The sequence below is a fragment of the Myxocyprinus asiaticus genome, chromosome 8 (assembly GCF_019703515.2).
Source record: "Myxocyprinus asiaticus isolate MX2 ecotype Aquarium Trade chromosome 8, UBuf_Myxa_2, whole genome shotgun sequence".
NCBI classification, from domain to species: Eukaryota; Metazoa; Chordata; class Actinopteri; order Cypriniformes; family Catostomidae; genus Myxocyprinus; species Myxocyprinus asiaticus.
In genome coordinates this window covers 48,046,087-48,072,960 of record NC_059351.1, presented here as the reverse complement: position 1 = coordinate 48,072,960, position 26,874 = coordinate 48,046,087, and the positions used below count along the sequence as shown (strand labels likewise).

The 26,874-nt window shown below is 38.2% G+C and overlaps 1 protein-coding gene across 4 annotated transcripts in view; it reads left to right on the top strand.

The window, feature by feature from the left end:
* LOC127444685 (bifunctional 3'-phosphoadenosine 5'-phosphosulfate synthase 1) overlaps positions 1-26,874 on the top strand; it is a 47,269-nt gene that overhangs the window by 8,422 nt on the left and 11,973 nt on the right. For 2 of the 4 annotated variants that reach the window (XM_051704212.1, XM_051704215.1), the window contains 5 exons: positions 686-891; positions 7,706-7,841; positions 9,261-9,529; positions 10,854-11,083; positions 18,002-20,524. In XM_051704212.1, the coding sequence (XP_051560172.1) occupies positions 686-891; positions 7,706-7,841; positions 9,261-9,529; positions 10,854-11,083; positions 18,002-18,140 (980 nt within the window). In that variant the 3' untranslated portion in view covers positions 18,141-20,524. Of the gene's footprint in view, positions 1-685; positions 892-7,705; positions 7,842-9,260; positions 9,530-10,853; positions 11,084-18,001; positions 20,525-26,874 lie in introns of those variants that run through there. The other 2 variants (XM_051704213.1, XM_051704214.1) reach the window with 2 other exon arrangements.

Below are 26,874 nucleotides of genomic sequence, written 5' to 3'. Positions count from 1 at the left end.
ACTGGGTGTTGTTTTGCCTAGCATTCAAATATGTGTTTGAGGTACTGTATGCATTTACCCTCGCATGCCTGTTAAGATTAAAAAAAGTGTGTGCAACTGATGTTTTGACTTTGGATATGGCAAAGACAAGGTAAGATGAAGTTGTTAGGTGCTCATACTTTACATCACCAATGTCATTAGACATAGTTATGCTATATCACACCTTGTGTTATTGTTTTCATCATCGCAATGAGCCCAAATGGAACCTTTTTGGACCAGACCAGCGTCTACTTTACGAATGAGGTGCACTGATTTGTGCGGGCTCATGTTTCTTGGTGCCTGATGCTAATTTCATTTAGATTGGGATGCTCGCAGGGCTTTGTTTTATGAAAACCAGCTGATTCTGCTGTGGTGTGTGTGTTTTATCCTGAAAAGGGATTTTAAAGGCTTGCCGCTCGTATTGGTTTAATCAAGGTGTAGGAACCAATGAATCTGCCAAGCATATTGCCTTCTAACGTTCCTAGAAAACGCACCACTTTCTCATTCATTCTTCAAATAAAGCATTACAGCCATGCTTAATTTCCGGTACCCCCATAGAACCGTAACTATACCCACAATATTCCTTTAGGCCTTTTGAAAAGCTGCAGATTACTCAACGGGGACTGTCAGACATGCCATGTATCTGACCTCTGACTCCTGCTTGTAGGTGGGGTTATTAACCTGTCGGTGCCGGTGGTCCTGCCTGTCTCGAGTGCAGACAAGGAGCGTCTGGATGGCTGTACCGCATTTGCGCTGGCCTACGCCGGCCGGCGAGTCGCTATCATGCGAAACCCGGAGTTCTACGAGCATCGTAAGGAAGAGCGTTGCGCCCGGCAGTGGGGTACGACCTGCAAGGATCACCCGTACATCAAAGTGAGGGGTCAAATCTGGACATAAACCTGCAATATAATAGTTAGTAGAAAAGTAGCACTGTGTCCTAACCAAACACAGCAGCAAGTAATTTGTCTGTCCAAAAATACTGCACGATATGATGCAATCACAGTTAAAGTGTATTTGATATTTAATGTACAGAAATTACTGAAAAAATGTCCTGTTGCAAAAACTCTGATCTACATGGGAGAGAGCTTTTATCGCTTGTTGCTTTATTGCAATCGTGCCTGGTTTGGACACGGTATAATGTGTGTTTCCTTAGTCAACTTATGTAAGTAGTTGGCAATTATTAACATCTGTCTGTATCTAATTTTTCATCCTTTCCTGAATCACAAAGCACCTGGAAAGTCCCGTTTGTAATGCTAACTTGAATGAGAGCACTGTTACTGTTTAGACTACATACATGTTAATATGAAAGCAGAATCACTATGATTCAGCAGCATGATCCATTAGCGCATCACATTTCACCTCTCTGTGACAGGGCACCCTTTACGGGAAACACTGTCAGATGGGACAAATGGAGAATTCTGCAGGGCTGTAAGCAGTGAAACAATTTTGTTTTAAAATGTTCTTGATATTTGGAAACATTTTGTCCACCATATTAAAGGAACAGTTCACCCAAAAATGAAAATTCTCTCATCATTTACCATCCCGGATGTGTATGACTTTCTTTCTTCTGCAGAAGAAAAGCAAAGATTTTTAGAAGAATATTTCAGCTCTGTGGGGTCATACAATGTAAGTCAACAGGGACCAAAACTTAGAAGCTCAAAAAGCATATAAATGCAGCATAAAAGTATCTCATATGACTCCAGTGGTTTAATCCATGTCTTCAGAAGCAATATGATAAACAGATCAATAATTTAAATCCTTTCTTACTATAAATCTTCACTTTCAAACAGCCCTCCTCAGCAATCTCCTAAGAGTTCTTCTTCTTTTGTATTTGGCAATTCGTATTATTCTTGCATATCGCCACTTACTTGGCAGGTAGGAGGATTTATAGGAAAAAAGGACTTTAGAGGATCTGTTTCTTACCCACACCTATTGTATCGCTTCAGAAGACATGGATCAAACCACTGGAGTCGTATGGATTACTTTTATGCTGCCTTTAGGTTCTTTTTGGAGCTTCAAAGTTGTGGTCACCATTCACTTGCATTATATGGACCTACTGAGCTGAGATATTCTTCTAAAATCTTCATTTGTGTCCTGCAGAAGAAAAAAGTCATACACATCTGGGATGGCATGAGGGTGAGTAAATGATGAGAGAATTTTCATTTTTGGGTGAACTATTCCTTTAAGTCAGGTGGTGTAACCAACATGCTGGTAGCTGTTTTGTTTACGTGAAGTAAAAAAAAAAAGGTGATATTTTGACATTTTTGTGAAAGGCACATTTTGTTCAGTTTAAACGGACAAACTCTAAGAAAATGTCTCTAATTGTGACTCAAAAATGTATGATATTTGTAAAAAACAAGTTTACTTTTTACTTTTTTATAAAATTGCTGAGGGTTGTGTACACGCATGCATTCAAAGAAAAATATGTTAATGTCTTTTAATACTTGATGTTACACCATTTGACATTTTTAAAGTCATTAAGTACATTTTTTGTAGGAAATGCTATAAAAAGTGAAATATTTTTCAAAAAAATATAAAATCAACAAGGACAAAAAGATTACGTTTCTACAAACTTGACACGTGTGTTTTAAACTAGATCTTTAAAAGAGTTCTAATTTTTTGATCTCAGACAAACTTATTTGTCAATGACCTATGTACTCTACCTCTATAAGCAGAGTTTTCTACTTTTATGCGGTTTCTACAGATAAAGTAACAAATAACTTGCGAGAACACTGACCTAATGCTTTAATGTAGGTCGCCTTGCGGTCTGATTGCCAAGCTTTCCTTGGACTGCACTCTGACGAACTACAGAACATTAATGCCTTCTCACTGTATCTCACCCTGTATCTCTTCTCAATCCCTGCTTTCGTTATTCCTTTATTCCGTGACCTCCTTCATTTCACACGTGTTTTAGTTGGATTTCTCACCCTGCGTTCTATTTAAACCGTGTTTAGCCGAGCTGTGCTCTTCTCCCCTCTTCTCCCCTCACCTTCCTCTTACAAATCTTGCAGAGTAAATACTGAACAATTGTTTCCATCTGTAAGTGTGGATTGTGGGCTTAGGTGGACTTTAATGGCTCCGCTCTGCTCCAGATCTCACTAATGGGTGCCAGCGGAGAGCTTTCGGACTCCGGTATGGCCCAGTCTGTCTGTCTGCCTGCCTGCCTCCACTCACAAATAAACCTATCCCCAGACATGGCACAACTGTAAAAATTGCACACAATAAATAAACTTGTAGAGTAATCGCTTTTCTTTTTATTTATGCTTTACTCAACATCATTCTCTTGATGTTGTTCAGACTTGCTGCAGTCTGTAAACTTTATGTAAATTACATCTATTTTTACAGAATACTCTTGAACTCTAGTAGTCAACTCAAAATAAAAAAATACACTTTTAGCTTTAGGGTGGGCATTTCGTTTTCTAGTTTCACTGAGAAACGACCAAACTAGGGTGGGGCTTGGTTGATTCAACCATCCCACAGGAGAGAGGGGCGTCTGAAGTTGTTTCTGTCCCCCCCCCCACATACCCAACCGTGCACCTAGGTCCTGTAGGCTTTTGGTCAATGTTGACCAACAGCCAAAAAGCTACGTATAGTGCCCTGTGATATCCGCAATGCGGAAAACGTGGACAGACTCGCAGATTCCAGTCATAAAAACAGAATTAACTATAGAACGCGGAATGTCATGGAATTTGACACATTTGGAAGAAATTGACTTTATTAATACACGATTAATCAAAGTAAAATCATGATATGCCCTAGTATGAGGATTAAACCACAAAAGGCTAAGATTTAAATAAATACACAGTCTGCACGTGCTGCGCACTTCAAAGTGAATGTGTGAATCCAGCTGCTCATACACTGATAACACTACATCATGCACGTTCTGTGTGTGTGTGTAGATGACAAAGAGCAGAGCATGCAACTATATAGTAATATTAAATCACAAAGTCTGGTATAATAAGCACATTTAGCCATATTGTGAACTGCTTATCTGGAATTGAGAAGCTGTCCTCAAAACATACAAGCTAGAAGTGCTTCATTCAGTTTTCTGCCAAAATAAAAGCTCAATTTAAGTAGATGAGTGAAATTGAAGAAATTGCAACAGAAATATATTACAACTTTATAGTAAAATGTAATATTCAAAATAGTATTAATAAATAATAGTAATAATAATATGGTATATCAATAATAATTCCATTATATTTAATCTCCCAAGCAAGAGTGCTGTTGTACTAAATAAAGGTTTAAACCAATGCCTTCAATATTACTGTGATGCTTTGCTGTGCAGCACCATACTGGATAAAAAATAATTCCAATGTTGTTTTTTGGAATGTGCTGTGAGGCTCTGCAAGCACTTCATTTGACAAAAAAATATATAAAATAAAAATGCAATGCTATGTTAAAAAGTAATTGTTCTATGAAGCTCTATGAATTTTTTTTTTATGATTAAATTCAATCAAACTTTTTAAAACATGGAATTCAGAAAAAATTAAATGGAAAACACAGAATTTGGGAAAAAATAAAACTAATTTCATAGGGCCCTATATGTTGGCATCATTTTAGGCTACTGTTGTTGGTAATATAGCCTTTCGGAAATATCAGCAATAATTACATTAATATAATTATACTGTTATCACAGTAATATAATGCTGATTAATGATAATGAAATAACGGTTGCAGCTTTAATAGCAAATAATGGAAGTGTTACCATTGGAGTGCATTGTATTGCTATCGAGGGTGAACTTGACCATTAGCTTCCACATCCAAGTCAAAAAGCCACCACTCCTGGTAGTGTTTCAGGGGGGGTGTAGTTCTCCACTATCGACTAAAAACTCCAAGTGACGCTGTAATTAAAAAAAAAAAGAAATACTGTTTCATAAGGAAGTGCGTTACATTACAAGAAAAAAATTCAAAATTGACGTTGATTTGTAAAATCCTGTCAAGTTCTAACAAGGCCTGACTTGAACTACCGGCATGCCTTTTTTATTTTACTTGATCAATAATATCGCTAAAGCTGAAAAATATGAATGAGACCAAACATTTATCTCTTAACCTAACTTCTGTTTGATTAATATTTTTTTAGAGCACCCATATCGGAAAAAAGTATTCAGATGTTCATACTGGACTCGAGGAGAAAGTGATTTATTCTGTCATAATTGAGTTCACAAAACCGTCCACAAAGTCTGTGTGTATGTTAAACGCCCTCCGCTGAAGCGTGTCAATCAACGGGGCTGTTAAACTGGGCTCATCACGTATGGTAAATACACCTTTCCTGTTTATTTCACCTGTCAGTCTGACCGTGGATTCCACATCGGCAATTCTGGCATGTGGGGGGAAGTTAACCAGACTCGAGCATTTATTGGAAAGCAACTTCATTGTTTTTTTTTCTTTTTCCTTGAATAAAGGATGTGGCAATTTGAACCAGTGCTCAATTATTTCTATAATTACATTTTATTTTTAATATTATTACTTTTCTATTATTACTGTTAATAGAGTTGATTTACTTTATAGTAGGCGTGGGAATCAGCAGGGACCTAGTGATACGATGATATCATTATCTGGGTCACGATACGATCATTTTGCGAGTCTTTGTTTTTAGATGAATGCTGTTCAAAATATAAAAAAGTGATATTTTCTGATCTTTTACTCAATTGATTCTCTTTTATCTTCATTGGATTTGGGTGCTTTGGGCAACATGTTGAACATCTTGCTTTCCTTCATTGTCTAAATTTGCGTAAAGCGTAAAAAACAGCGATGTGAGGGAATATCGTATCTCGTTTTCAGTGTGTTTATCACTACACCAAAAAAAAACCTTGCAGTCTAGCTCTAAAGAGAATGTGTACAGACATCCTTACAAATAAAACAAGTTATACACATGTATTCTTAGCTCATTGTGAGTTTGCATTTGGAATGATTAGAATTTATATGATTGTAGAAGCATTCTAGAAATAATAGTGTTTGCTTGGCTAATTCTGCAGTACGTTTTTTTCTTCTTACACTTTTTACAATATTTTCCCCAAAAAATATTAATGTAAGTGCTTTTATAAAATGATAAGCTTCACATTTCTGCCTTTAAACCCTCCAAAAATTGGCCCCATTCACTTCCTCACTTTAACCTCGATTTTTGCTTTTTTAAAGAAAAGAAGGGATGACTCCAAATACATTTTTGTTGTAATCAGCATTATACCACTAATGCTGTCGATTAAGCTTAACTTTTATTAAACCCGGAATATTCCTTTTAAAGCAAATTTTAAACATTAAAGCAACGATCATTTTCTCCCACCTCTACTCGTGATCTAATGCCAACAGGCAATGCAGATCACTAAGATTTTCTCCATCGCTGTCTTCTACAACATAAATAAACGTCTGCTACTGTTGCCTTGCTGTATCCAGCTGCACATGCATTCAGTCTTCATATGCAAAAGCCAAGCAGTGGATGAAGAGTTTTATTAGCATTTACTGCTTTCAGGCCTCTCCAAGTATGCTTAATATGATCGCATACTGTATTTGCACATGAAGCTCTTGAGCCACCAGTGCCGCTGTCAAGTCAATTCAGTAGATGAAAGTCATGGGGGCTGTGAAATGGTATTCTCCATCCCAGCAGCCTCATATCTGCCGTGAGCTGTGGTGTCTTTGGCATACTGTACTGCTTTTTAACCCTGGCCAAGTTAACGACTCAACGAATGCCAGAGAAGACCTCCTGAAGGTGAAATGTTAGTAAAAGTAGGCAAGAGTTTCAGCCTGATATGATCACTGCTCATATGGGGTGATTTTAAATCCTATTGAGGGATGAAGCTAGTCAACTTTGACAGTTGTGTCCATAATGTGGGAATGATTTCATGCATGTAGCCAAGGTTATTTAAACCATCTGCAAGGAGAGATGTCACTGTACCTGCAAACAACAGTCAAAACTCGCTGCCCCCCACTATGATTTTATAATATTTTAAGCTTTCTACATTTGTATTTTTATTTGCCAGACAATTTCTTACTAGTCTCAGCCTTAGACGCTACACCCACAGTCTAATCGCAGACCGTTCATTGACTGTCTGATGCATATTGCACAGAAAAAATGGCAAGAGTAGGGTGAAATCTCCAGTTTCCAATGCAGTTGGCTGTCTACAGGAGTCAGGATGTCCAGGTTTTTATCAGACTGTCAGAAAACAAAGTCGTTTACTACTGTCAATACAAATTCGCTGGCTACTACATTGAGTGCTTAAGAGGAAAATCTAGTTGCTGGATTCAACAATGTATGCCACGTTTGACGATAATAAATCTCTGAGGTGTGTTCAACAGTTTTGTTTGAAAGATTTTTGGGCCACGTCCACACTAATACGTTTTCGTTTGAAAACACATCTTTTTCTCTACGTTTTGGCCTTCCGTCCACAATGAGACAGCATTTGTGTCAGCGAAAACTGAGCTTTTTAAAAACGCTCTCCCAAGTGGATAAATTTTGAAATGCCGTCTTCACGTTGTAGTGTGGAATGGGAAAACTGATATATCAGAAAACGATGATGTTTTTGTTGTCATGTGGTTTTCAGAATTAGAAGGTTCCTCATTTGTTCCTCATGCTTCACAGAGAAAGAAATGGAGACTACAAGTTTAAAAATGTGTGCAACAGTATTATGGAGATAAGACTGAGAGATCATGAGTATTGTTCCTGGAGGTCTGATGGTCTTTTTCATATCAGATGGTGATGGGGAGTGGAGACTGGCTGGTTGGAGGAGATCTCCAGGTGCTGGATCGGATCTACTGGAATGACGGGCTGGATAGTTACAGGCTTACCCCTACCGAACTCAAGCAAAAGTTTAAAGAGATGAATGCAGGTATGGAACTTCAGCTGTGTTTGACAAAGTCAGCGAACTCAAGAGTTGCTCCTTTTGACCAAATTTTTAATGGTCTGTTGGGGGCTGCAAGTTTAAACTATAGCAGGGCACGTAGCAGAGCAACTTTTTATGCTCTTTAAGCTATTATAATAGTGATAACAGTAATTTCCAAAGATGAAAATTCTCTCATGATTTACTCACCCTCCTGCCATCCCAGATGTGTGTGACTTTCTGTCATCTGTAGAACACTAATGAAGATTTTTAGAAGAATATTTCAGCTCTGGAGGTCCATACAACGCAAGTGAATGGGTGACAAAATTTTGAAGCTCCAAAATCCACATAAAGGGAGCATAAAAGTAATATAAGACTCCAGTGGTTAAATCCATGTGTTCAGACATGAAATGATACTGTAGGTGTGGGTGAGAAACAGATCAATATTTAAGTCATTTTTTTATCATAAATTCTCCTCTCTGCCCAGTAGGGGGCGATATACATGAAGAATGTGAATCACCAAAAACAGAAGGAGAAAGTGAAAGTTAAGGAAAAGGACTTAAATATTGAACTGGTTCTCACCCACACCTATCTCATCACTTCAGAAGATATGGATTTAACCACCAGAGTCATCTGGAGTACTTTTATGTTGCCCTTATGTGGATTTTGGCGCTTCAAAATTTTGGCACCATTCACTTGCATTGTGTGGACAACTGAGAAATTCTTCTAAAAATCTTTGTTTGTGTTCAGCAGATGAAAGAAAGTCATACGCATCTGGGATGGCATGAGGGTGAGTAAATTATTAGAGAATTTTCATTTTTGGGCGAACCTTTAAAGTAATTAAAGTAACAATAACTTTAAATATACATATCATTTATTTGTGCTTTTCAGTTGCATCCATTGAAAAAATCTGTATTTTTGTATTTTACTTAAACAAAATTGAATAAGATTTTAAAACTTTTTTTCAGAGAATATATCTTCAATATGTTTATTTTTCTAATCCCATAGGCCAAAAAACAATTTCAAGCACAAATCGAATAAAATTTATTTTAAGGTTTATAATTAAAACAAGGAAAAATAATTGCAAACGGGCTACGAAAAATAAACTTAAGCCACGTCCACATCCATTTTTGTTAGAATCCTATCAACATAATTTTCTAAAGTATGTTGTTCTAGAGGGTGTTTTTGGATGTCTCTGTTTTCGGTGGAGGAAAACACCGTTCCACTTTTGATAAAAGGCATAAACTGAAAACATGTTGCTAATTCAAGATTTTGCAAGGTCTGACAACAAGTCTTACTATCTAATACAATTAATACAAAAATACAGAGTAAGAAAAATGTTTCGCAGTGTTGTGCCTAATATTCTGTAAAATGCACATTTATGACAAGTTACAAGATATTAAATACACTTTCTTCTCTCGTTTGTAGATGCAGTCTTTGCCTTCCAGCTACGGAACCCGGTGCATAACGGGCATGCGCTGCTCATGCAGGACACGCAGCGGCGTCTGATTGAGCGTGGTTACTGCCAACCCATGCTGCTGCTTCACCCGCTTGGCGGCTGGACCAAAGATGATGACGTGCCGCTCGCCTGGCGCATGAGACAGCATGCTGCTGTGCTGGAGGAGGGACTGCTTGACCCCAACTCCACCATAGTTGCTATCTTCCCCTCTCCAATGATGTACGCTGGCCCAACAGAGGTTAGTATGGAATGAGAAGGGACCGAGGCCAAACACCTGCGGTACACCATAAATTAAATAATACTTTAAAATGAAATTATGGAAAGCTAGTGGTGAAGAAACTTGCGCAAGGCACATTCCTTCTTGATTTGTCGGTGGTACACTAGATTGCTGATTCGTTCCACCTAACCTCTGCTGGAGGCTGAACATAATAGGGACAGTCTCATCTCACGGGCGTTATGTGTCTCTGGACTGTCCATTATTTGATTTGTCTCCTGGACTGGATCGAAACAATTCTGTTTAGAGGCCGGAGGCGTTCCATACATTCTCACATAACTCTTGAAAGAAGACAAATGGGGAGCTTTCTTCAATGAGAAATGTTGCTTGTGTGGTGTTCCATAACTATTTCGAAGTCTTTTGTTTTTTTAATCAAGAGTCCGGGTACATACAAAATTTATTGGGAGCAGACAGAGTCTGTAAGACGAAAGCAGCCCATAGAAAAGAGTCGACTGAGTTATGAGGAGGACGTAGGGGACATGCTGACTCCACAGAAAAGAAATAGCTTGGGTGGTTTAGGCCGATTCTAATCATGTGTCCAGTCTTGTACACACTATGATCTAAGAGATGTTTTTTCTGTATTGTTATTCGTGTTGTTCTCGTATTTACCTCTGCGTCCTTGTCATTGGAACATATCCTTTCCCATTTCCACTTGACAGAACAGTTTTTCTTTTTTCTTTTACATTATCACCATTCATCCAATTTTTAGCACTTAAAGGGATAGTTAAGTCAAAAATCATTTACTCACCTGCATCTTTTTCCAAACCTGTATGACTTTCGTTCTTTGCGGAGCACAAAAGGAGAACTTTAGCAGGTTGTCCCGGGTTCTTTTGTCCATACATTAAAAGTGGATGGAGATGGAAATATATATTCCACGTCTTCTGAAGTATGATAGCTTTGTGTGAGGAAATGTGCATCATTATTCAAAGATCGCACTTCTGTAACATTCCAAACTGGCTCATTAATAGCAGTCACAATGCATTATTTTACCAATGGCTCTGTGGTCAATTCCTCACATGGAACTATCTGGATGGCTTCAGAAGACTTAGAATGTAGCGCACATCCATCCCCATTCACTTACATAGAATGGAAAAAAAGCAATGTGAACATTCTTCAAACCATTTCTTTTCATGCTCTATAGAAGAAAGGAAATCATACAGGTTTGGAGCGACATGAGGGTGAGTAAATGATGACAGACTTTTCATTTTTGCCAGTACTATTCCTTTAATTGATTAGTTGAAATTGTTTAAAAAGTGAAAATGCAAGAAATTGTAACTATTTCTAACAGGTGCAGTGGCATTGCAGGGCCCGAATGGTGGCTGGTGCCAATTTTTACATAGTGGGCCGTGACCCGGCAGGAATGCCCCACCCAGACACGGGTAAAGACCTGTACGAGCCCTCCCATGGAGCGAAAGTTCTCACCATGGCCCCTGGCCTCATTTCACTGGAAATCGTGCCTTTCAAAGTGGCAGCCTACAACAAAGTCAAGAAGGCCATGGACTTTTATGACCCCAAAAAGTAAGTTGGTCTCTTTAAAACAAATACAGTGACATTTTGAAGGAAAACACTCTAACCACACAAGTGGTGTACGAAAAGATCTTGTAAGTTTCTTGGAAAGATTCTTTTCGACAAACTTGGAGGGTTATTAAAAGGTACTCAAACCAACCACTGGTTGCAAGAATTTGCTTCGTCTGTAAACGTTTGTTTACTCTCTTCTGTACGAGTGCACACAATATATCACAGCACATCTTGAGTGAAACGTCCCTTCACGTCAAGCCGTCTCGATTCATAACAACGATGCCAAGAATAACAGGGGTTGTTTTGTTGTTGTGTGCTTTTAACAAATTCTGAGGCTTTTCTCAGTTCTTTGAAGTCATTCAGAAGTGGAGATCTGCCATTATTCCTCAGGCTGTGTACAAATACTGCGGAAAATCACGCGTGCTGGCTGTGTCTCATCTTGTAATTAATAGTGCTCTCCACTATCAAGTTAACAGGCTTTTCGGCCATGCCTGATGAAGATCATGCAGCATGTTGACATGCTGTAAAATTGAACAGAGTGACTAATCTCGTTCCATAGTTCCCTACAGTATATATTGAATTAGTATTTTGTGAACATGAATTTGGCCACTAGCAAGGGCATTGATCCACTTTACATAAGGACACTGATGATGACTCGATGAGGTCGCACAATAAAATGTAGCTTGTATTTATCAGCAACGTCTCTGTATAATGTGCCATTGTGCATCTTTGTTATAGATATTGAAAAGTTCAGTGCTATTAAGAGAACAAATAACTGAAAAAAGGTCTCATCTCTCAGCTCTAACACTTAAAAAATAATAATTACGTTTCATTTTCATGCACATTATGGAAACAAAATCTCTTTTAAAGATGGATAATAAGGCTTTGACTTTATAGATTGAGACTTGCACATCTTCTATCGACTTTAGAGCATTTAAGGCACGTTCCGAATTCAATACAAGTTAAATGTTGATTACCTCATAAATTAATTTCGACTTGTCCCTCCTTTTCTTTAAAAAAAGCAAAAATGTGGGTTACAATGAGGCACTTACAATGGAAGTGAATAGGGCCCATTTTTTAACCTTAAAATACTCATAGTTTCAAGTTTAGCCACAAGACGTAAACAGTTTGCGTGTTTACATGATTTTAGTGTGATACAATTGCTTACTTACCTTTTCTATGCTAAGTTGTATCCAATTTTACAACTTGATGTTGTTGCCATGACGATGTAACGCCGTGAACCGTAAAACAACCTTAAAACTTTACAGCTCAAATAATATACCAGTTTTAACAGGAGAATGATTGTAAATGCATTTATAAAATTATAATCTTCACATTTCTGCCTTTAAACCCTCTACAAATTGGCCCTCATTCTCTTCCATGGTAAGTAACTCACTGTAACCCCGATTTTTGCTTTTTTTTAAGGAAAAGGAGGGACGAGTCAAAATAATTTTTTGTGGTAATCAACATTATCTCACAAATGCTGTTGATTGCCTTTAACTTGTATTGAACACGGAATATTCCTTTAAGAAGACATGACAACATTCCTCAAGCAATATCTCTCTGACATAATCAGTGAATTATCCTTGTTATAATCTAGTAATGAAAACGATGCTTACCTTGATATGTGAAATCGAGCACCGTGGTGACAGTAGGTATGGGGTTACTGGCATCACTTCCCTCCTCCCTCCCTGTAGCCCCTGCGATGGAGATGATGGGGGTGGTGGGGATTTAGTCTCACACTCCGTCTGAGTTTCAAAGGGCCCCAGTTGGCGCCTTAGTAAATTTATGGCATTCTGTCTGCTCCCTTAGCAGGGCATTGGGCCTGGCCAAAATGGAGACGAATATGGATGCTGAGCCTAATTGCTGGCCATCCCCCTTTAAGTCGTCCTCTAAAATGGCTCAAATCAGTCCAAGCTGTTTCTCATTTAAGTGCATTTTAACTGTTCTCTGTGGAGTTGGAATTTATACGTTGTACCCCTTCACCCCATTGAAGTCACTACCAGGTGGAATGGTGATAATATTCCGTAAACAAACCATCATTTGTGAGTCCATCCAAATGATGGAATAAATAGTAAAAACTAGGGCTGTCAATCAGTGACATTTTTCTTATTGAATTAATTAAACATGACTTGCCGATTAATGAATCACAATGAATTGCAGTTAATCGCATATATGAACATTTGCTGAAAAAGGGCCCCCAAATAAAGATAATTCAATATCCACCTTATTCCTACACCCTGTGATGCTTTGCGCGAAATGTGGGAGGTACTTCCGCTATGAAGTAAACACAGTTGTAGTTGCATCATACGTTCATACATTTTTTTAGTTGCGGTGTTGATCATTCATTCATATTCTAGATGTGTGAGCACAGCCTGACGGAGCTTAATAAGGACAATATAAGGATAGCCGTTCCATCTTTAATAGAAGTTTAGGAGGACGATTTAAAGAAGTAGACTGGATATATGTAGAGGTACGAACCGCACGTTATCCCTGAGCTCTGTAAGGACATCGTAACTTGTTCTAGCCGAAACGATTTGAGTAAAACATAATGCAATATTCCCTAAGACCTTGTTTATAGCTGGTATTTGTGTTGTTCAATGATTTAAAATAAAATGACTCACTTTTTGACTCACATCTCAACATCTTGTCTCTGTTTATTGACTGATCGCACATTACATTTTGGTCTTGTACGTCTGTTTCTCAAACCATTTGTAACATTTGCTGTAACATAGTGTCATCTACTGGATTCTTGAAGAACAACAGGTATTGTAATTAATGCACATCATCACAGTATTAAGATGTGTCTCGGGTGATTCGATCACACGTGGTCAGGTGAGACACATCGCAGTTGGTCGCACAAATGCATCTCTTGTTAGCACTTTTTTGTGGTTTTTGAGGGGAGGGTTTCATGATGGCTTATATCATCACTACATCATAAATTAATAAACCAGAAAAATGGGGGCCTAGGTTGCTCAGCGAGTATTGACGCTGATTACCACCCCTGGAGTCGCGAGTTCAAATCCAGGGTGTGCTGAGTGACTCCAGCCAGGTCTCCTAAGCAACCAAATTGGCCCGGTTGCTAGGGAGGGTAGAGTCACATGGGGTAACCTCTTTGTGGTCGTGATTAGTTGTTCTCGCTCTCAATGTGGTGCGTGGTAAGTTGTGTGTGGAACGCGGAGAGTAGCATGAGCCTCCACATGCTGTGAGTCTCCGCGGTGTCATGCACAGCAAGTCACGTGATAAGATGCGAGGATTGACGGTCTCAGAAGCGGAGACAACTGAGACTTGTCCTCCGCCACCAGGATTGAGGTGAGTAACCATGCCACCACGAGGACCTACTAAGTAGTGGGAATTGGGCATTCCAAAATTGGGGAGAAAAGGGGATTAAAAAAAAAAAAACAAATGTCACAAAAGACAAAGAAGCATGGAAAAATGGTGCACCAGGTACAGCTCAAATTTCATCTACTGTAAGTGCACACGAAGACACTGAAGAAGATCTGTAAAGATCTCGTACACGTATATGTAAGCTATTTTTCAATTTGTACGATCGGACAGTTATTTCCTTTTTAAGCCATGTGTCTCCAGAGTCATGAACAGTTTAATCTCTTGATTTAGCGCAGCGGTTGATTGACAGATAAGGAGTGGCACTTCGCTGCATCCCGGATGGTGTTTACAGCATTTCAAATGTGTTTTTTGTGATTCCATCACAAAAGGTTTTGCACCCCATTTACACCTATATATAGTGCTGATCGCTTGTCATCGGATCATCCGAATCACATCCTAATACCAGCTGAAAACGGGGTTTAAATGACCGCTGCCTACATTAGCGAATGCTACAGAACGACTTCCGGTGGAAGTTCATCCCATATCCGTTTCCCCAGGAAGACCCTCAGGAATAAGGTGGATAAATCATTATAAATCATAAATCATATATTATTATAAATTAGATTATTATTGCATCACTGTGGCAGATGAGTAAAGCACTGATTAGACAATACAAAATGTTGCTTTAGATGTCAATATATTGTTTATTCCCAGATCACTGAACATAAGCATACAGTCGACAGCATTCTGAGTTCGTCAGTCTGTCCTCTTCTCACAGTACATTCTTGCTGCGCTATTTTAAATTGTTTGGCCTATGTACATATGCATCAGATGGACACTTTTGGAGCATCTCACTGGTTTTCAGCATCATAAACGGCGCATTTTTAAGTTACTGTGTCAAGTTAAATGTAGGGATGCACCGATACCACTTTTTCTCTTCTGATTCCAATACCTGAAAACTCAGTATCAACCAATACCGATCCCGATCCGATAACAGTGTTGTTATTTTCAAAATCAGTTTAGAATATCTATACTTCACTGTGTGATGCTAATTGGGGGTACTCTTTTACGTGTGTCAATACTGTTGTAATTTGCAAACAAATATTAATGATAATAATAATACATTCTTTTTATTATTATTATTATTATTATTATTATTAATGTTATTATTATTATTTTTATTACTGACTTTAAGAATTTTATAACACAAAAGAAATATATTTCAGTCGTGCACCTGTGGCTTTTATTTTGACAGTCGGAACATTTCAGGACGTCCTTTAGGTGTCTGTATTCGGGCAAGTTCACAGTAGTTTAATTCGCTTCTTATTCAAAATCTAGTGAAATGCTCCTCCGGTGCCGTTCTAAATGCATAAGTGAACTGAACTGTTGACCTTCTATATCTTAGTTGTTGTTCTTGTGTGGCGCTCACTTATTTTGTGCTGCTCTGAGAGCTTGAGTGCATCACCAGCCTGTGCATGCTATGTAGGTCATGAGAGCCATGCCATGCATACTATATATTTACCTATTAAACAGAGCCTTTTGCGATTCACAGAGCTATTGCATGTCTTCAAGTGGCTTTGAATTAAATGCAAGAGTCGTATGGACTACTTTAATGGTGCCTTTATGGTTCTTTTATGTAATTTTTACATTTTGACAGTAACGAAAATGACTAACACATAGTATCGGATTTGGATCGGGCTCGTCGGACCGATACCCGATCCTTCTAAAAAAGTCAGTATCGGAGCCGATACTGATCAGTGCATCCCAAGTTAAAAGTAGATGAAACTTTGTAAATTGTGACTCGAGACTCCTGCATTCTGTTCTGCACCGTCCAGCTGTCAAGAACATGTCCTGTGTGCCTCTCATTCTGTGGCTGCACTGCATGTGAGATTTGTTGAGGTGTGCTGACTGCCCCCTGCTGATGCGGCTCGTGGAAACACAGTTGCATGTACTTCAATCTTGAATTGCTCTGATGGTACGGAAATACATACTTTTATTACAGAATTTAAGTATGGGTCAGGAAACATGATCGATTGCGTTAATGTATTAACACGTTTTTTTTTAATACAATTAATCACACTAAATTAATGTGACAGCCCCTAGTAAAAACACTTCAGAGAGAAACTGTAAATGGCATTTGCACTTGCAAAACCCAGCTCCACGATGCTAGGCCAGTTTCCAGGGCATTGCTATGCAGCTGCTAAGGAGTTCAATGGTTTTTTTTTTTTTTTTTTTTTTTTTTTTGCAATGCGAAGATGTTTTGAAGGATGTATGATGTGTTTTTGTCCATACAATGCAAGTCAATGAGATCCCCCCCAAAAAATAGGGCCCTTTTAAGCTCCAAAAAGGACATAAAGGCGGCATAAAAGTCATCTATATGGCTTGCATAGATTCCAGTTGGGCCATTTTGAAAATTATAGAGTCACAGGTTGAGTTTTTCAACATGGTCGCCAAAAGGTTTATAATAAACACTAGAAAATGAATTACTGATGTATATTGATGTATAATGATTGAGTACCTGGCAACCCCGTTTTGGTCTCTTCAGAAAACTTGGATTAATCCACTCAAGTCGTATGGGTTACTTTTATGCTGCCTTTTATATCTCCTTTTCGGAGCTTGAGCGTTTTGGACCCCATTGACTTGAATCGTTTGGCAAAAAACACATCATACATCCTTCAATGCAATATCTTAATTTGTGTTCTGAAGAAGAAAAAAGTCATATGAGAATTCAAGGTGCCAAACCTAAATGGATCAGCAGTTTAGGGCTTAAAAAACAGTTATATTGACTGTTACACCATCTACAAAAGTTTTTTTTTTTTTGTCTCCAGTGGCTTGAAATGTTTGACGTTTTGCAGCAGTCTGCATTATAAGCCCATACGAATCGCTGTGCCCTTTCAGATGCACCACATAGCTAAAAAGCCACAGTGAAAAACACTCTTTAATGAACGTGATTGCGACAGGGAAAGTGCACTCGTTTATAAATGTGTTGCGCTCTGTGAATTTGTTTTCTTAAGGTCTCCGTCTTAATTAAAGAACAACTAATCTTTAAAAAAATAAACCCCATCCTTAGGAGCCATCGCGGATTGTATTTAGACTAGCGTTTGGGTTTTTAATTTGCACAGTTGGAGACTAATTCGCTCTGTTTATGAGACATTTTGCGCACTGTTTATTTTCGAAGCATTTGTTTAAATGAAAACGTGTAGCCGAGAGTTTGGATTTAATGCCATTGGTTTGAGGTTTAGATTTGTGGTTCTTGTTGATGTAATGTCAGCCTATTTACCTTTGTGCCATTGAAAACTGCCTACAAGGCAGTCGCAAATAATATGCTTTAAAGAGCCACTTGAGATAGAGAGAGAGCATATTTTATCATAGTAGAGCTCTTTTTCAGAATATAATATGTCGTTCCATCCTGAGCATATTGTCCCGAACAAAGGACAGTTGTACTGCACCTAGTTATTATCTCTGACGCAAACCCGGAGATTATGTTTCTTTTTCATTTTCTTATCACATTGGGTACCACACTGTCCCTTTTTGTTGCACATCTTAAAGTCCCTCTTCTAATTCAAGTTCATGCCGACTCATTTTACCCAGCCACCAGGACTATGACTTCATCTCAGGGACCCGCATGAGGAGGATGGCTCGCGAGGGCCAGAACCCACCGGAAGGCTTCATGGCGCCCAAAGCCTGGACTGTTCTTAAGGAGTACTACCAGTCTTTAGAGAAGGCCTAAGCTGTTTTCCAGGTATGGGGAGAGGTGGATCCTGTTACAGTAAAAAAAAAAAAAAAACGGAAGGTTGATGATGATTTAAATTAATTACAAACACAAAACACACACACAATGATCGAAAACTGGGACCACCCAAAGGACTTCTTGAACTATTTTGTAAGCCACCGGTACTTGTTGTTCCTCACTGTAAGTTTCTCTGAGTCTTATGAGCATTTTATATGTTCTGTTTTAAGAAAAATTATGTGAAGTTGCTTGTGAAAGATACATTTGAAGTATACAATACTGTAAACATAAATGAAACCGTTTTAGACTCTATTCTTGTACATTTAATATTTTCCCCATAAATGCTATTACAGTAGGATAAGCAACATGCTGTTAAGGGGTTAGGTTAGGGTTAGGATTTTAAAGGGGCATTAAAGGGACAGTTCACCCAAAAATGAAAATTCCAACATCATTTTCTCACCCTTATATGTTGTTCCAAACCCACCCCCAAACCCAAAGCCCATTGTTTTAATCAGTGATCTTAAAATATGTGCTGTGAGAGCAGCTTATTCTTGGTGTAAGTTTTAATAACAAGTTCCTTTAAAATCTGGACCATCAGGAACTTGCTGGCTAGGACATCAAACACGGATTGTCCCTTTTGAAGTCATCGGCATCACTTAAATAGCATTTTCATAGTCTGTAACATTTCTAACCATTGTGTTGTTTGTAGTGCTTTGTTGAAAAGAGCTGTTTATCTTTGACTTTAATATTGGTGCATTTTTTGTTTTTTAATTTTATGACTTATTTTGTGGTTATTGTATTATGATAGAAAGACTGTGTAGACATGTTCTTCAGTTTACAATTTATTTATTTTTTCACATTTAATTTTAACAGTATTGTCTTCTAACTTCATTGACTAAAATAAACAGATCAAATTGATCGTCTTAAAGGGATAGTTCACCAAAAAATGAATATTTGTCAACAACAAGGTCAACTATATGCATTCGAAAATCTGCCACCCCTCCCACTGTACACACCGAAACCCAGCTGGCATCCAGATGCATTCACTCCTCTGTAAAAGTGAAACACCAACGGTTAATCTTCACTCTTTCAGGAATACCCTGCTCTCTCTGATTCCAGCTCGGAGATGAAACGTCTAAATGTGCAAGGAGTCATGTATTTCGCCGCTCTTCCATCTGCCAGATCTTGTTCAGTCTCTAGTCGTCCTCGAGTGGGGTCGTCAAAATGAATAAATGGTACATGGTCAATAAGAAGACGATGCTAGTTAGAAAAATGAACACTGGCTTGGGTTTAAAGTTTTTTTTGTTTTTTTTTTAACACCCCCACTTTGGTCACAGATCTAATATCTTATGTATCTTTAATCTAAAATGTGTCATGAGGAATCAAAATTTAATTGATCTTTTGTGATAAGAGTTTAATGCACTGAACTATGAAAACATACTTCACCTTTCTGAACTCAAAACTTCCTCCCAGTTCAAAGAGAGCTTTTATTAAAACCTAATAAGCATCTGTGACATCACACAGATGAAATGTATTTTTAAGGTCCCTGACCATGTCAGTGTTATCTTAGTCGAACATTTCACCAGAGATGATTATTATTATTTTTTTTACACATTATTTCTTTTTTTCTTTTTTTTTTCTTTTTTAAGTATCTGTGTAGTTAAAAACAATATACTGACATGACAGCAAACCCACAGTTTGTGTGTGAATACAGAAAACATGCAGTCAGCACTGTTGCTCATTTCATATGCAAATGAGGCATTTCTTAAAGGTGCAGGAGCAAAAAATTTAATGCTTTTTCAAGGGGGTGGAAAAATGGTATTTAAAAACTAAAATATGACTTTATGTGGCATAAAAAAAAATTTGATAAATAAAATGGATAATATGACACTTTTAAAAGATTGTGTACCAGAACTATTTAAATGAAAGATTATCCATGCGATCTCTGATCTTAGAGAGTTTAATCAATCTCCATTTGTGTGAGATAAATAGTTTTTAAATGTTTCTGCTTTGTACTTTTTTTTTTTTTTTTTTTTTGCTCTAAGCTGGATCTTTTAACACAAGCTTTGATTAATATTGACAGACATGGAAGCAGCTTTCTGTAGCACCTGGTTCTTGTCTTTGGCACTCTGAAGTTAGAGTCTCAGTCTGTATGACCTTCCCACCAGTGCTGAAAATGCAAACCACCATTCATGTAAATGCAACAAGTCATGCAGAAATTATTCAGATTTCCTTATAAGATAAAGATGAATAATCAAAGTTGTTTTGAAAAATGATAGGCAAGAATTATTGTGGTACAAATATTTGTTGTTGTTGAGAGATGACTCTGTCAGCACGTCATATGCAATCCTGATGAATAAATACGTGCATTAGTGTTTATGTCACGCAGACTCCAGACTCTTGAGGTAGTCCAGATCTCATTTAACCTTGTACGACTCTTCGTCCTCATGCGAGCACATTGTGATTTGGCTTCGCTATATGCTATGCATAATTTAATTTCATTAAACCGACTGAAGTCATTTCAGGATGCTCTGGGCTGTCATTAAAGGGTTAAACTTTAGACGCACAGACTCATGTGACAAAACATGGTGCCGATCTCATTGGAGTTTGTCTTTGGGAGAAAGACCAACAAAACTTAATCTGATAAGAAACCTCATTAAGTTTTTACATTGAAACCTGTTTGTATCAAAAGAGTTCTTTTACATCTCTAGTTTCATCCAATATGCCAGTTTGAAAATTTCAGCGATTTATCGTGAAACAGCCCACTGTTAAACACGATGACCTCCTGCGAGGACAATGGGCTTTACTTACCTTTGAAGTCCTATATCCACTGTGCATTATCACATTGAGAATCAATGGGTGCATCCAAAAGCTGAAAAATGTTGCTTTCAGACGCTGCATACAGAGTTGAAAATAATGTGCATTTCAAACTGTTCTGAGTACAGTGCAGTCAGACAACACACTGGAGGTGAAGTCATTCACTTATTATGGAGCAAGGGAGCATCCTATAGCTTTCCTATATAGCCAGGTGCATTCACTCCAAACTATTGGTCAAAAGTTCAGTTTCAGGCTGCAGATGATGTTTGGACCACTCAACATGGTTGGCAGACATGGTATAATGTTAATCAGTACATACTGTAGATTCAGAATTTTTTATGCAAAATTTTATTTTAACATGGTTGGCAGTGATTGGACGATGCTGGCCATTACTTGAATCAAAATTAATTGGAATTAATTATGCTAATTTTTGATTGATAAAATATTTCAGCTATATATATATATATATACATACAGTTTTTCTTGGTTGTTTGCAGATAGGTTATTCCAAGCTTCTTGGAGAATCTGTTTAGGATGTTCAGTGGGGGGCTTTGTGGGGGCCATGACATCTGTTGCAGGGCTCCGTGTTCTTCTTTTCTATTTGCAAAAGTAATGTTTGGGAGTCTAACATTTATATTTCCTATTGACACACTAAAGCTGAAGATATAAATAACCATCTTAAGACAAATGTTTTTGTGAAAAATCTTATGTGCCTAAGACCTTTGCACAGTACTGTGTGTGTGTGTGTGTGTGTGTGTGTGTGTGTGTGTGTATATACTGTGTATATATGTGTGTGTGTATATATATATATATATATATATATATATATATATATATATATATATATACACACACACATATATACACAGTATATACCACACACACACACACACACACACACACACACTACCAGTCAAAAGTTTTGAAACACTTACTCATTCTTTATTATAATTTCTTTTTCACTTTTAGAATAATAGTAAAGTCATTAAAACTATGGAATAACATAAATGGAACTATGGGAATTATGTTGTGACTAAACAAAATCCAAAATAATCAAAACTGTGTTATATTTTAGCATCTTCAAAGTAGTCACCCTTTTGCCTAGAATTTGCAGACATGTACTCTTGACATTTTCTCAACCAACTTCTTGAGGTATCACCCTGGGATGCTTTTTAAACAGTATTGAAGGAGTTCCCATCTATATGCTGGGCACTTAGTGGCTGCTTTTCTTTATTATTTGGTCCAAGTCATCAATTTCAAAAACTTTTTTTTTTTTTGTTATAACATTTTTGTTTTATAATGAAATAAATGAATATGGTGGCACAATTATATTTTTGTCTACAAAACTAATTTCAAACATTTAAGCATACACCTTCAGATCAAAAGATTTTTAAGATCATGAGAAACATTTCAGTCAAGTGTTTCAAAACGTTTTTTTTTTTTTTTTTTGTGTGTGTGTGAAAACTATTTGCTCTATATTTTATTTATTTATTTATTTGCATGTTTATTAGGTGCTACTAGTTACAATTCAAAAGGGGAAATGAAAAATGCACTCAGCAGTCACGCTTGGGTCTCAGGTTAAAATGCCATTATGCACATGCATGTATTGTCAATACTGTCCTAAAATGTAGGTACAACTAGCTTTGGTAATACCTGACAACATGAATACACCTGAAGTCGACATGTTGCTACCCAATGTTCCAGTTCACCCTGACATCAACCCCGTTCTACCCATACTACATCTTTATATCAATTCAAGTGTGTTTACCTTTTCATGTGGTGCTACTGATAGCTTGAGCAGGCTCAGAGACATGAGTCTGGTCCCACAGAAACCAGGAAGTAATTGTATTCACTTAATCAGTGATAAGCGTGAATCGGGGGTTGCATTTTCCCTGTGAAAGGAGTAAAAAAGATGTCATATTTACTCCTCTGATGGTTAGCTTTGGGTTAGGGTGTATGGTTAATAAAATATGCATTCCTGTTAATTGTATTACATCATTTACAACTGAAAACAATTCGCTTTACAACTCACTTTTGCCACCATTCTGGATGTTTCACCTGGAAACAGGAGTACACATGTACCCATGTGTTCAATAACTCTTCCAGCTTCGGCCACTGGGGGCAGTTCTTCAAATTTCGACACACTGACTGATTTCAGCAGCAAAACTTTCTACCACCTTTGGCCAAATTCACAGTGACACCAGTCTACCTGATAAATCATTAGAGATTTTTGTTGGTTCAATGGCACTTTTCACAAATAGTGAACAAATTGGTATTCCATCATACAGTGCTGTGATTTCTTCTGTTTTTGTGTATTTCTCACACTAAATTGTTTCAAAAATTCTAACAAAATCTAACATAAAACAAAGGCAATCTGAGTAAACACAAAATACGGTTTTTAAATGATAATGTTATTTATTGAAGCAAAAAAGTAATACCAACTGAGCCTGTGTTAAAAAGTATTTGCCCCCTTAGTTACTAAATCCCCAAATCTATGTAACTGCATTCATAATGGGGTTCAGCTGGACTAGACACACCTAGGCCTCATTACTGTTAGCCCTGTTCAATCAAATCAACACCTAAATAGAACTTTTTCAGCAGCATGAAGTTGGCTAAAAGGTCTCACCCAGTAGCACACTATGCCAAGGTCGAAAGAAATTCCAGAAATGATGAGGAAAAAGGTAATTGAAATACATCAGTCTGGGAAGGGTTACAAAGGTATTTCAAAGGCTCTGGGACTCCAAACCACCACAGTGAGAGCCATTATATCCAAACAGAGAAAATTTGGCACAGTAGTGAACCTTCCCAGAAGTGGCCAACCTTCCAAAATTCCTCCAAGAGCACAGCGATGACTCATCCAGGAAGTCACAAAAAAGCCAAGGACAACATCCAAGGAACTGCAGGCCTCTCTCGCATCAATAAAGGTCACTGTTCATTACTCCACTATCAGAAAGACACTGGTCAAAAATGCCATCCATGGAAGAGTGGTGAGGCAAACACCACTGCTAACCCAGAAGAACATTAAGGCTCATCTGAATTTTGCCAAAATACACCTTGATGATCCTCAAACATTTTGGGAGAATGTTCTGTGGACTGATGAGTTGAAAGTGGAACTGTTTGAAAGTCAGGGTTCCCGTTACATCTGGCGTAAATCAAATGCAGAATTTGGTAGTGTGATGGTGTGGGGATGCTTTGCTGCTTCAGGGCCAGGGCGACTTGCAATAATTGAGGGAAACATGAATTCTGCTCTCTACCGGAAAATCCTGAAGGAGAACGTCCGGTCATCAGTCCGTGAGTTGAAGCTCAAGTGCAGCTGGATTATGCAGCAAGACAACGATCCAAAGCATAGGAGAAAGTCCACCTCTGAATGGCTCAAAATATGCAAAATTAAAGTTTTGGAGTGGCCTAGCCAAAGTCCTGACTTGAACCCAAATACCAAATACTTTTTCACAGCACTGTACTATCTATATATATACACACACACACACACATATATATATATATATATATATGAGATGTATATATGTAATGTATATACTGTGCATGTGTGTGTGTGTATATATATATATATATATATATATATATATATATATATATATATATATATATATATATATATATATATATATATATATATATAGTAGCTGATTTTAAATAACATGTCGACTTCCATGTTATGCTGGATTTTGTTAACAAGGTTGCAAAAATGTAAATATTCATTTAAATAATAAAAAAATATAACAGCACATATAATATTTAGTTTGATCCCTTGAGGTGGACAAACAAGATTTTCTAAAGGTTAAGCACCTGCTTTCTCTGAACTTTTGTTGAAACATTTAAATAATTTTAAGCCCTCTTTTATACTGTTTTCGTGGAAAGTGCCTAATAACTCACATGCAATACATGCTCCATGACTAATCAGTGTCACCAGTCCATCACGTGACATCATCTTCTGTACCAGTAGTTTAAAGCCTTTTCATTTCCCCTTTCATTTCCCTTGCATCTGCTTTTACTTCCATTCAAAGCCATCCATGACAAAATCTTCCTCCTGTTAAAGGACAATGGGGTGGTACACATGAGCAGACCTAAACTTGGTTCCCATATTTCTGTTCTAAGAGCATTACCATAGACCTATTACAGGTTTAGTCTCACTCGAGCAACAAGTGGTTAAGTCTGGTGACCTCACCATGTCCTTCATACCTCATATAATACAATATTTGCTTCATTCCTGCAATGTCTGATACTTGAGACGTTGATCAGAAAGCATTTATGATTTTCACTGACTGCATCTTCTTCCCTTTAATCTACTTTCATCCGGTTGGGCAAATCTTAAAATCTGATATAAAGGGCATTACCTCAAATCCCTTTATTGTCACTCAGCCATATACACAAGTGCAACAGTGGGTGAAAGTCTTGGGTGCAGTTCCAAGCAACAATAGCAGTATGACAATTACAATAAACATCTGATTTACACATAACACAGTTTACACATCTTGTTACACAACACAATATACACCTACTAATATACAATATACAGAATACACAAAATAAGAAGACTGTATACAGTAAAAATACACTGTACCCGCATCCCCCCATGTAATCAGTGGAAATAAATATGAAGTGTTGTGTTGACATTCAGCTGTCGTTTAATAGTCGGTTGCCAGTGTGTTATTAAGTGAAGTATAAAATGTGAGTCCAGTCTGAGGCTAATAATATGCGTTGCTGTATGTATCGTGAGTGATCAAGAGTTCAAAAGTCTGACTGCTTGGGGGAAGAAGCTGTCATGAAGTCGGCTGGTGCGGGTCCTGATGCTGCGATACCGACTGCCTGATGGTAGTAGTGAGAGCAGCGCATGGCTTGGGTGGCTGGAGTCTCTGATGATCCTCCGAGCTAATTTCACACACCGCCTGGTATATATGTCCTGGAGAGAGGGAAGCCCACCACCGATGATGTGTCTGGCAGTTCGCACCACCCTTTGCAGGGCTTTGCGGTTGAGGGCGGTTCTGTTACTGTACCAGGCAGTGGTGCAGCCAGTCAGGATGCTCTCTACAGTGCTGGTGTAGAACCGTGTGAGGTTGTGGTAGTTCATTCCAATCTTCCTCAGCCCTCTCAAGAAGAAGAGGTGCTGGTGAGCCTTCTTCACAACGGCTTCAGTGTGGACGGATCATGTGAGTTCCTCAGTGATGTGGACACCGATGAACTTGAAGCTGCTGACTCTCTCCACCGGTGCTCCATTTATGATGATGGGGCTGTGTTCTCTGTCTTTTCTCCTGAAGTCCACCACAAGCTCCTTAGTCTTACTGATGTTGAGGGAGAGGTTGTGCTCCTGACACCAGTGTGCACCTCCTCTCTGTAGGCTGTTTCATAATTGTCAGTGATCAGACCTACCACTGTTGTAATGATGGCATTGGAGCTGTGTGTTGCCACACAGTCATGTGTGTACAGGAAATAGTCAGCCCTGCTGGGCTCCAGTGTTGAGGGTCAGTGATAAAGAGATGTTGCTGCCCATTCTAACCACCTGGCGTCTGCTTGACAGGAAGTCCAGGATCCAGCTGCACAGCGGGCTGTTTAAGTCCAGAGCCCGGGGTTTCTCATCAAGCTTGGAGGGCACTATGGTGTTGAATGCTGATCTGTAGTCTACAAACAACATTCTCACATAAGTGTTCCTTTTTTCCAGGTGGGAGAGAGCAGTGTGTATTGTAGATGCAATGGCATCATCAGTGGAGCGGTTGTTGCGGTAAGCAAACTGCAGTGGGTCCAGTGAGGTAGGCAGCACAGTGCAGATGTAATCTCTGGTTAGCCTCTCAAAGCATTTGCTGATGATGGGGGTCAGAGCAACAGGACGCCAGTCATTTAAGCAAGTGATTTTGGATTGCTTTGGTACAGGCACAATGAAAAAATAAATATTTGTGTAATT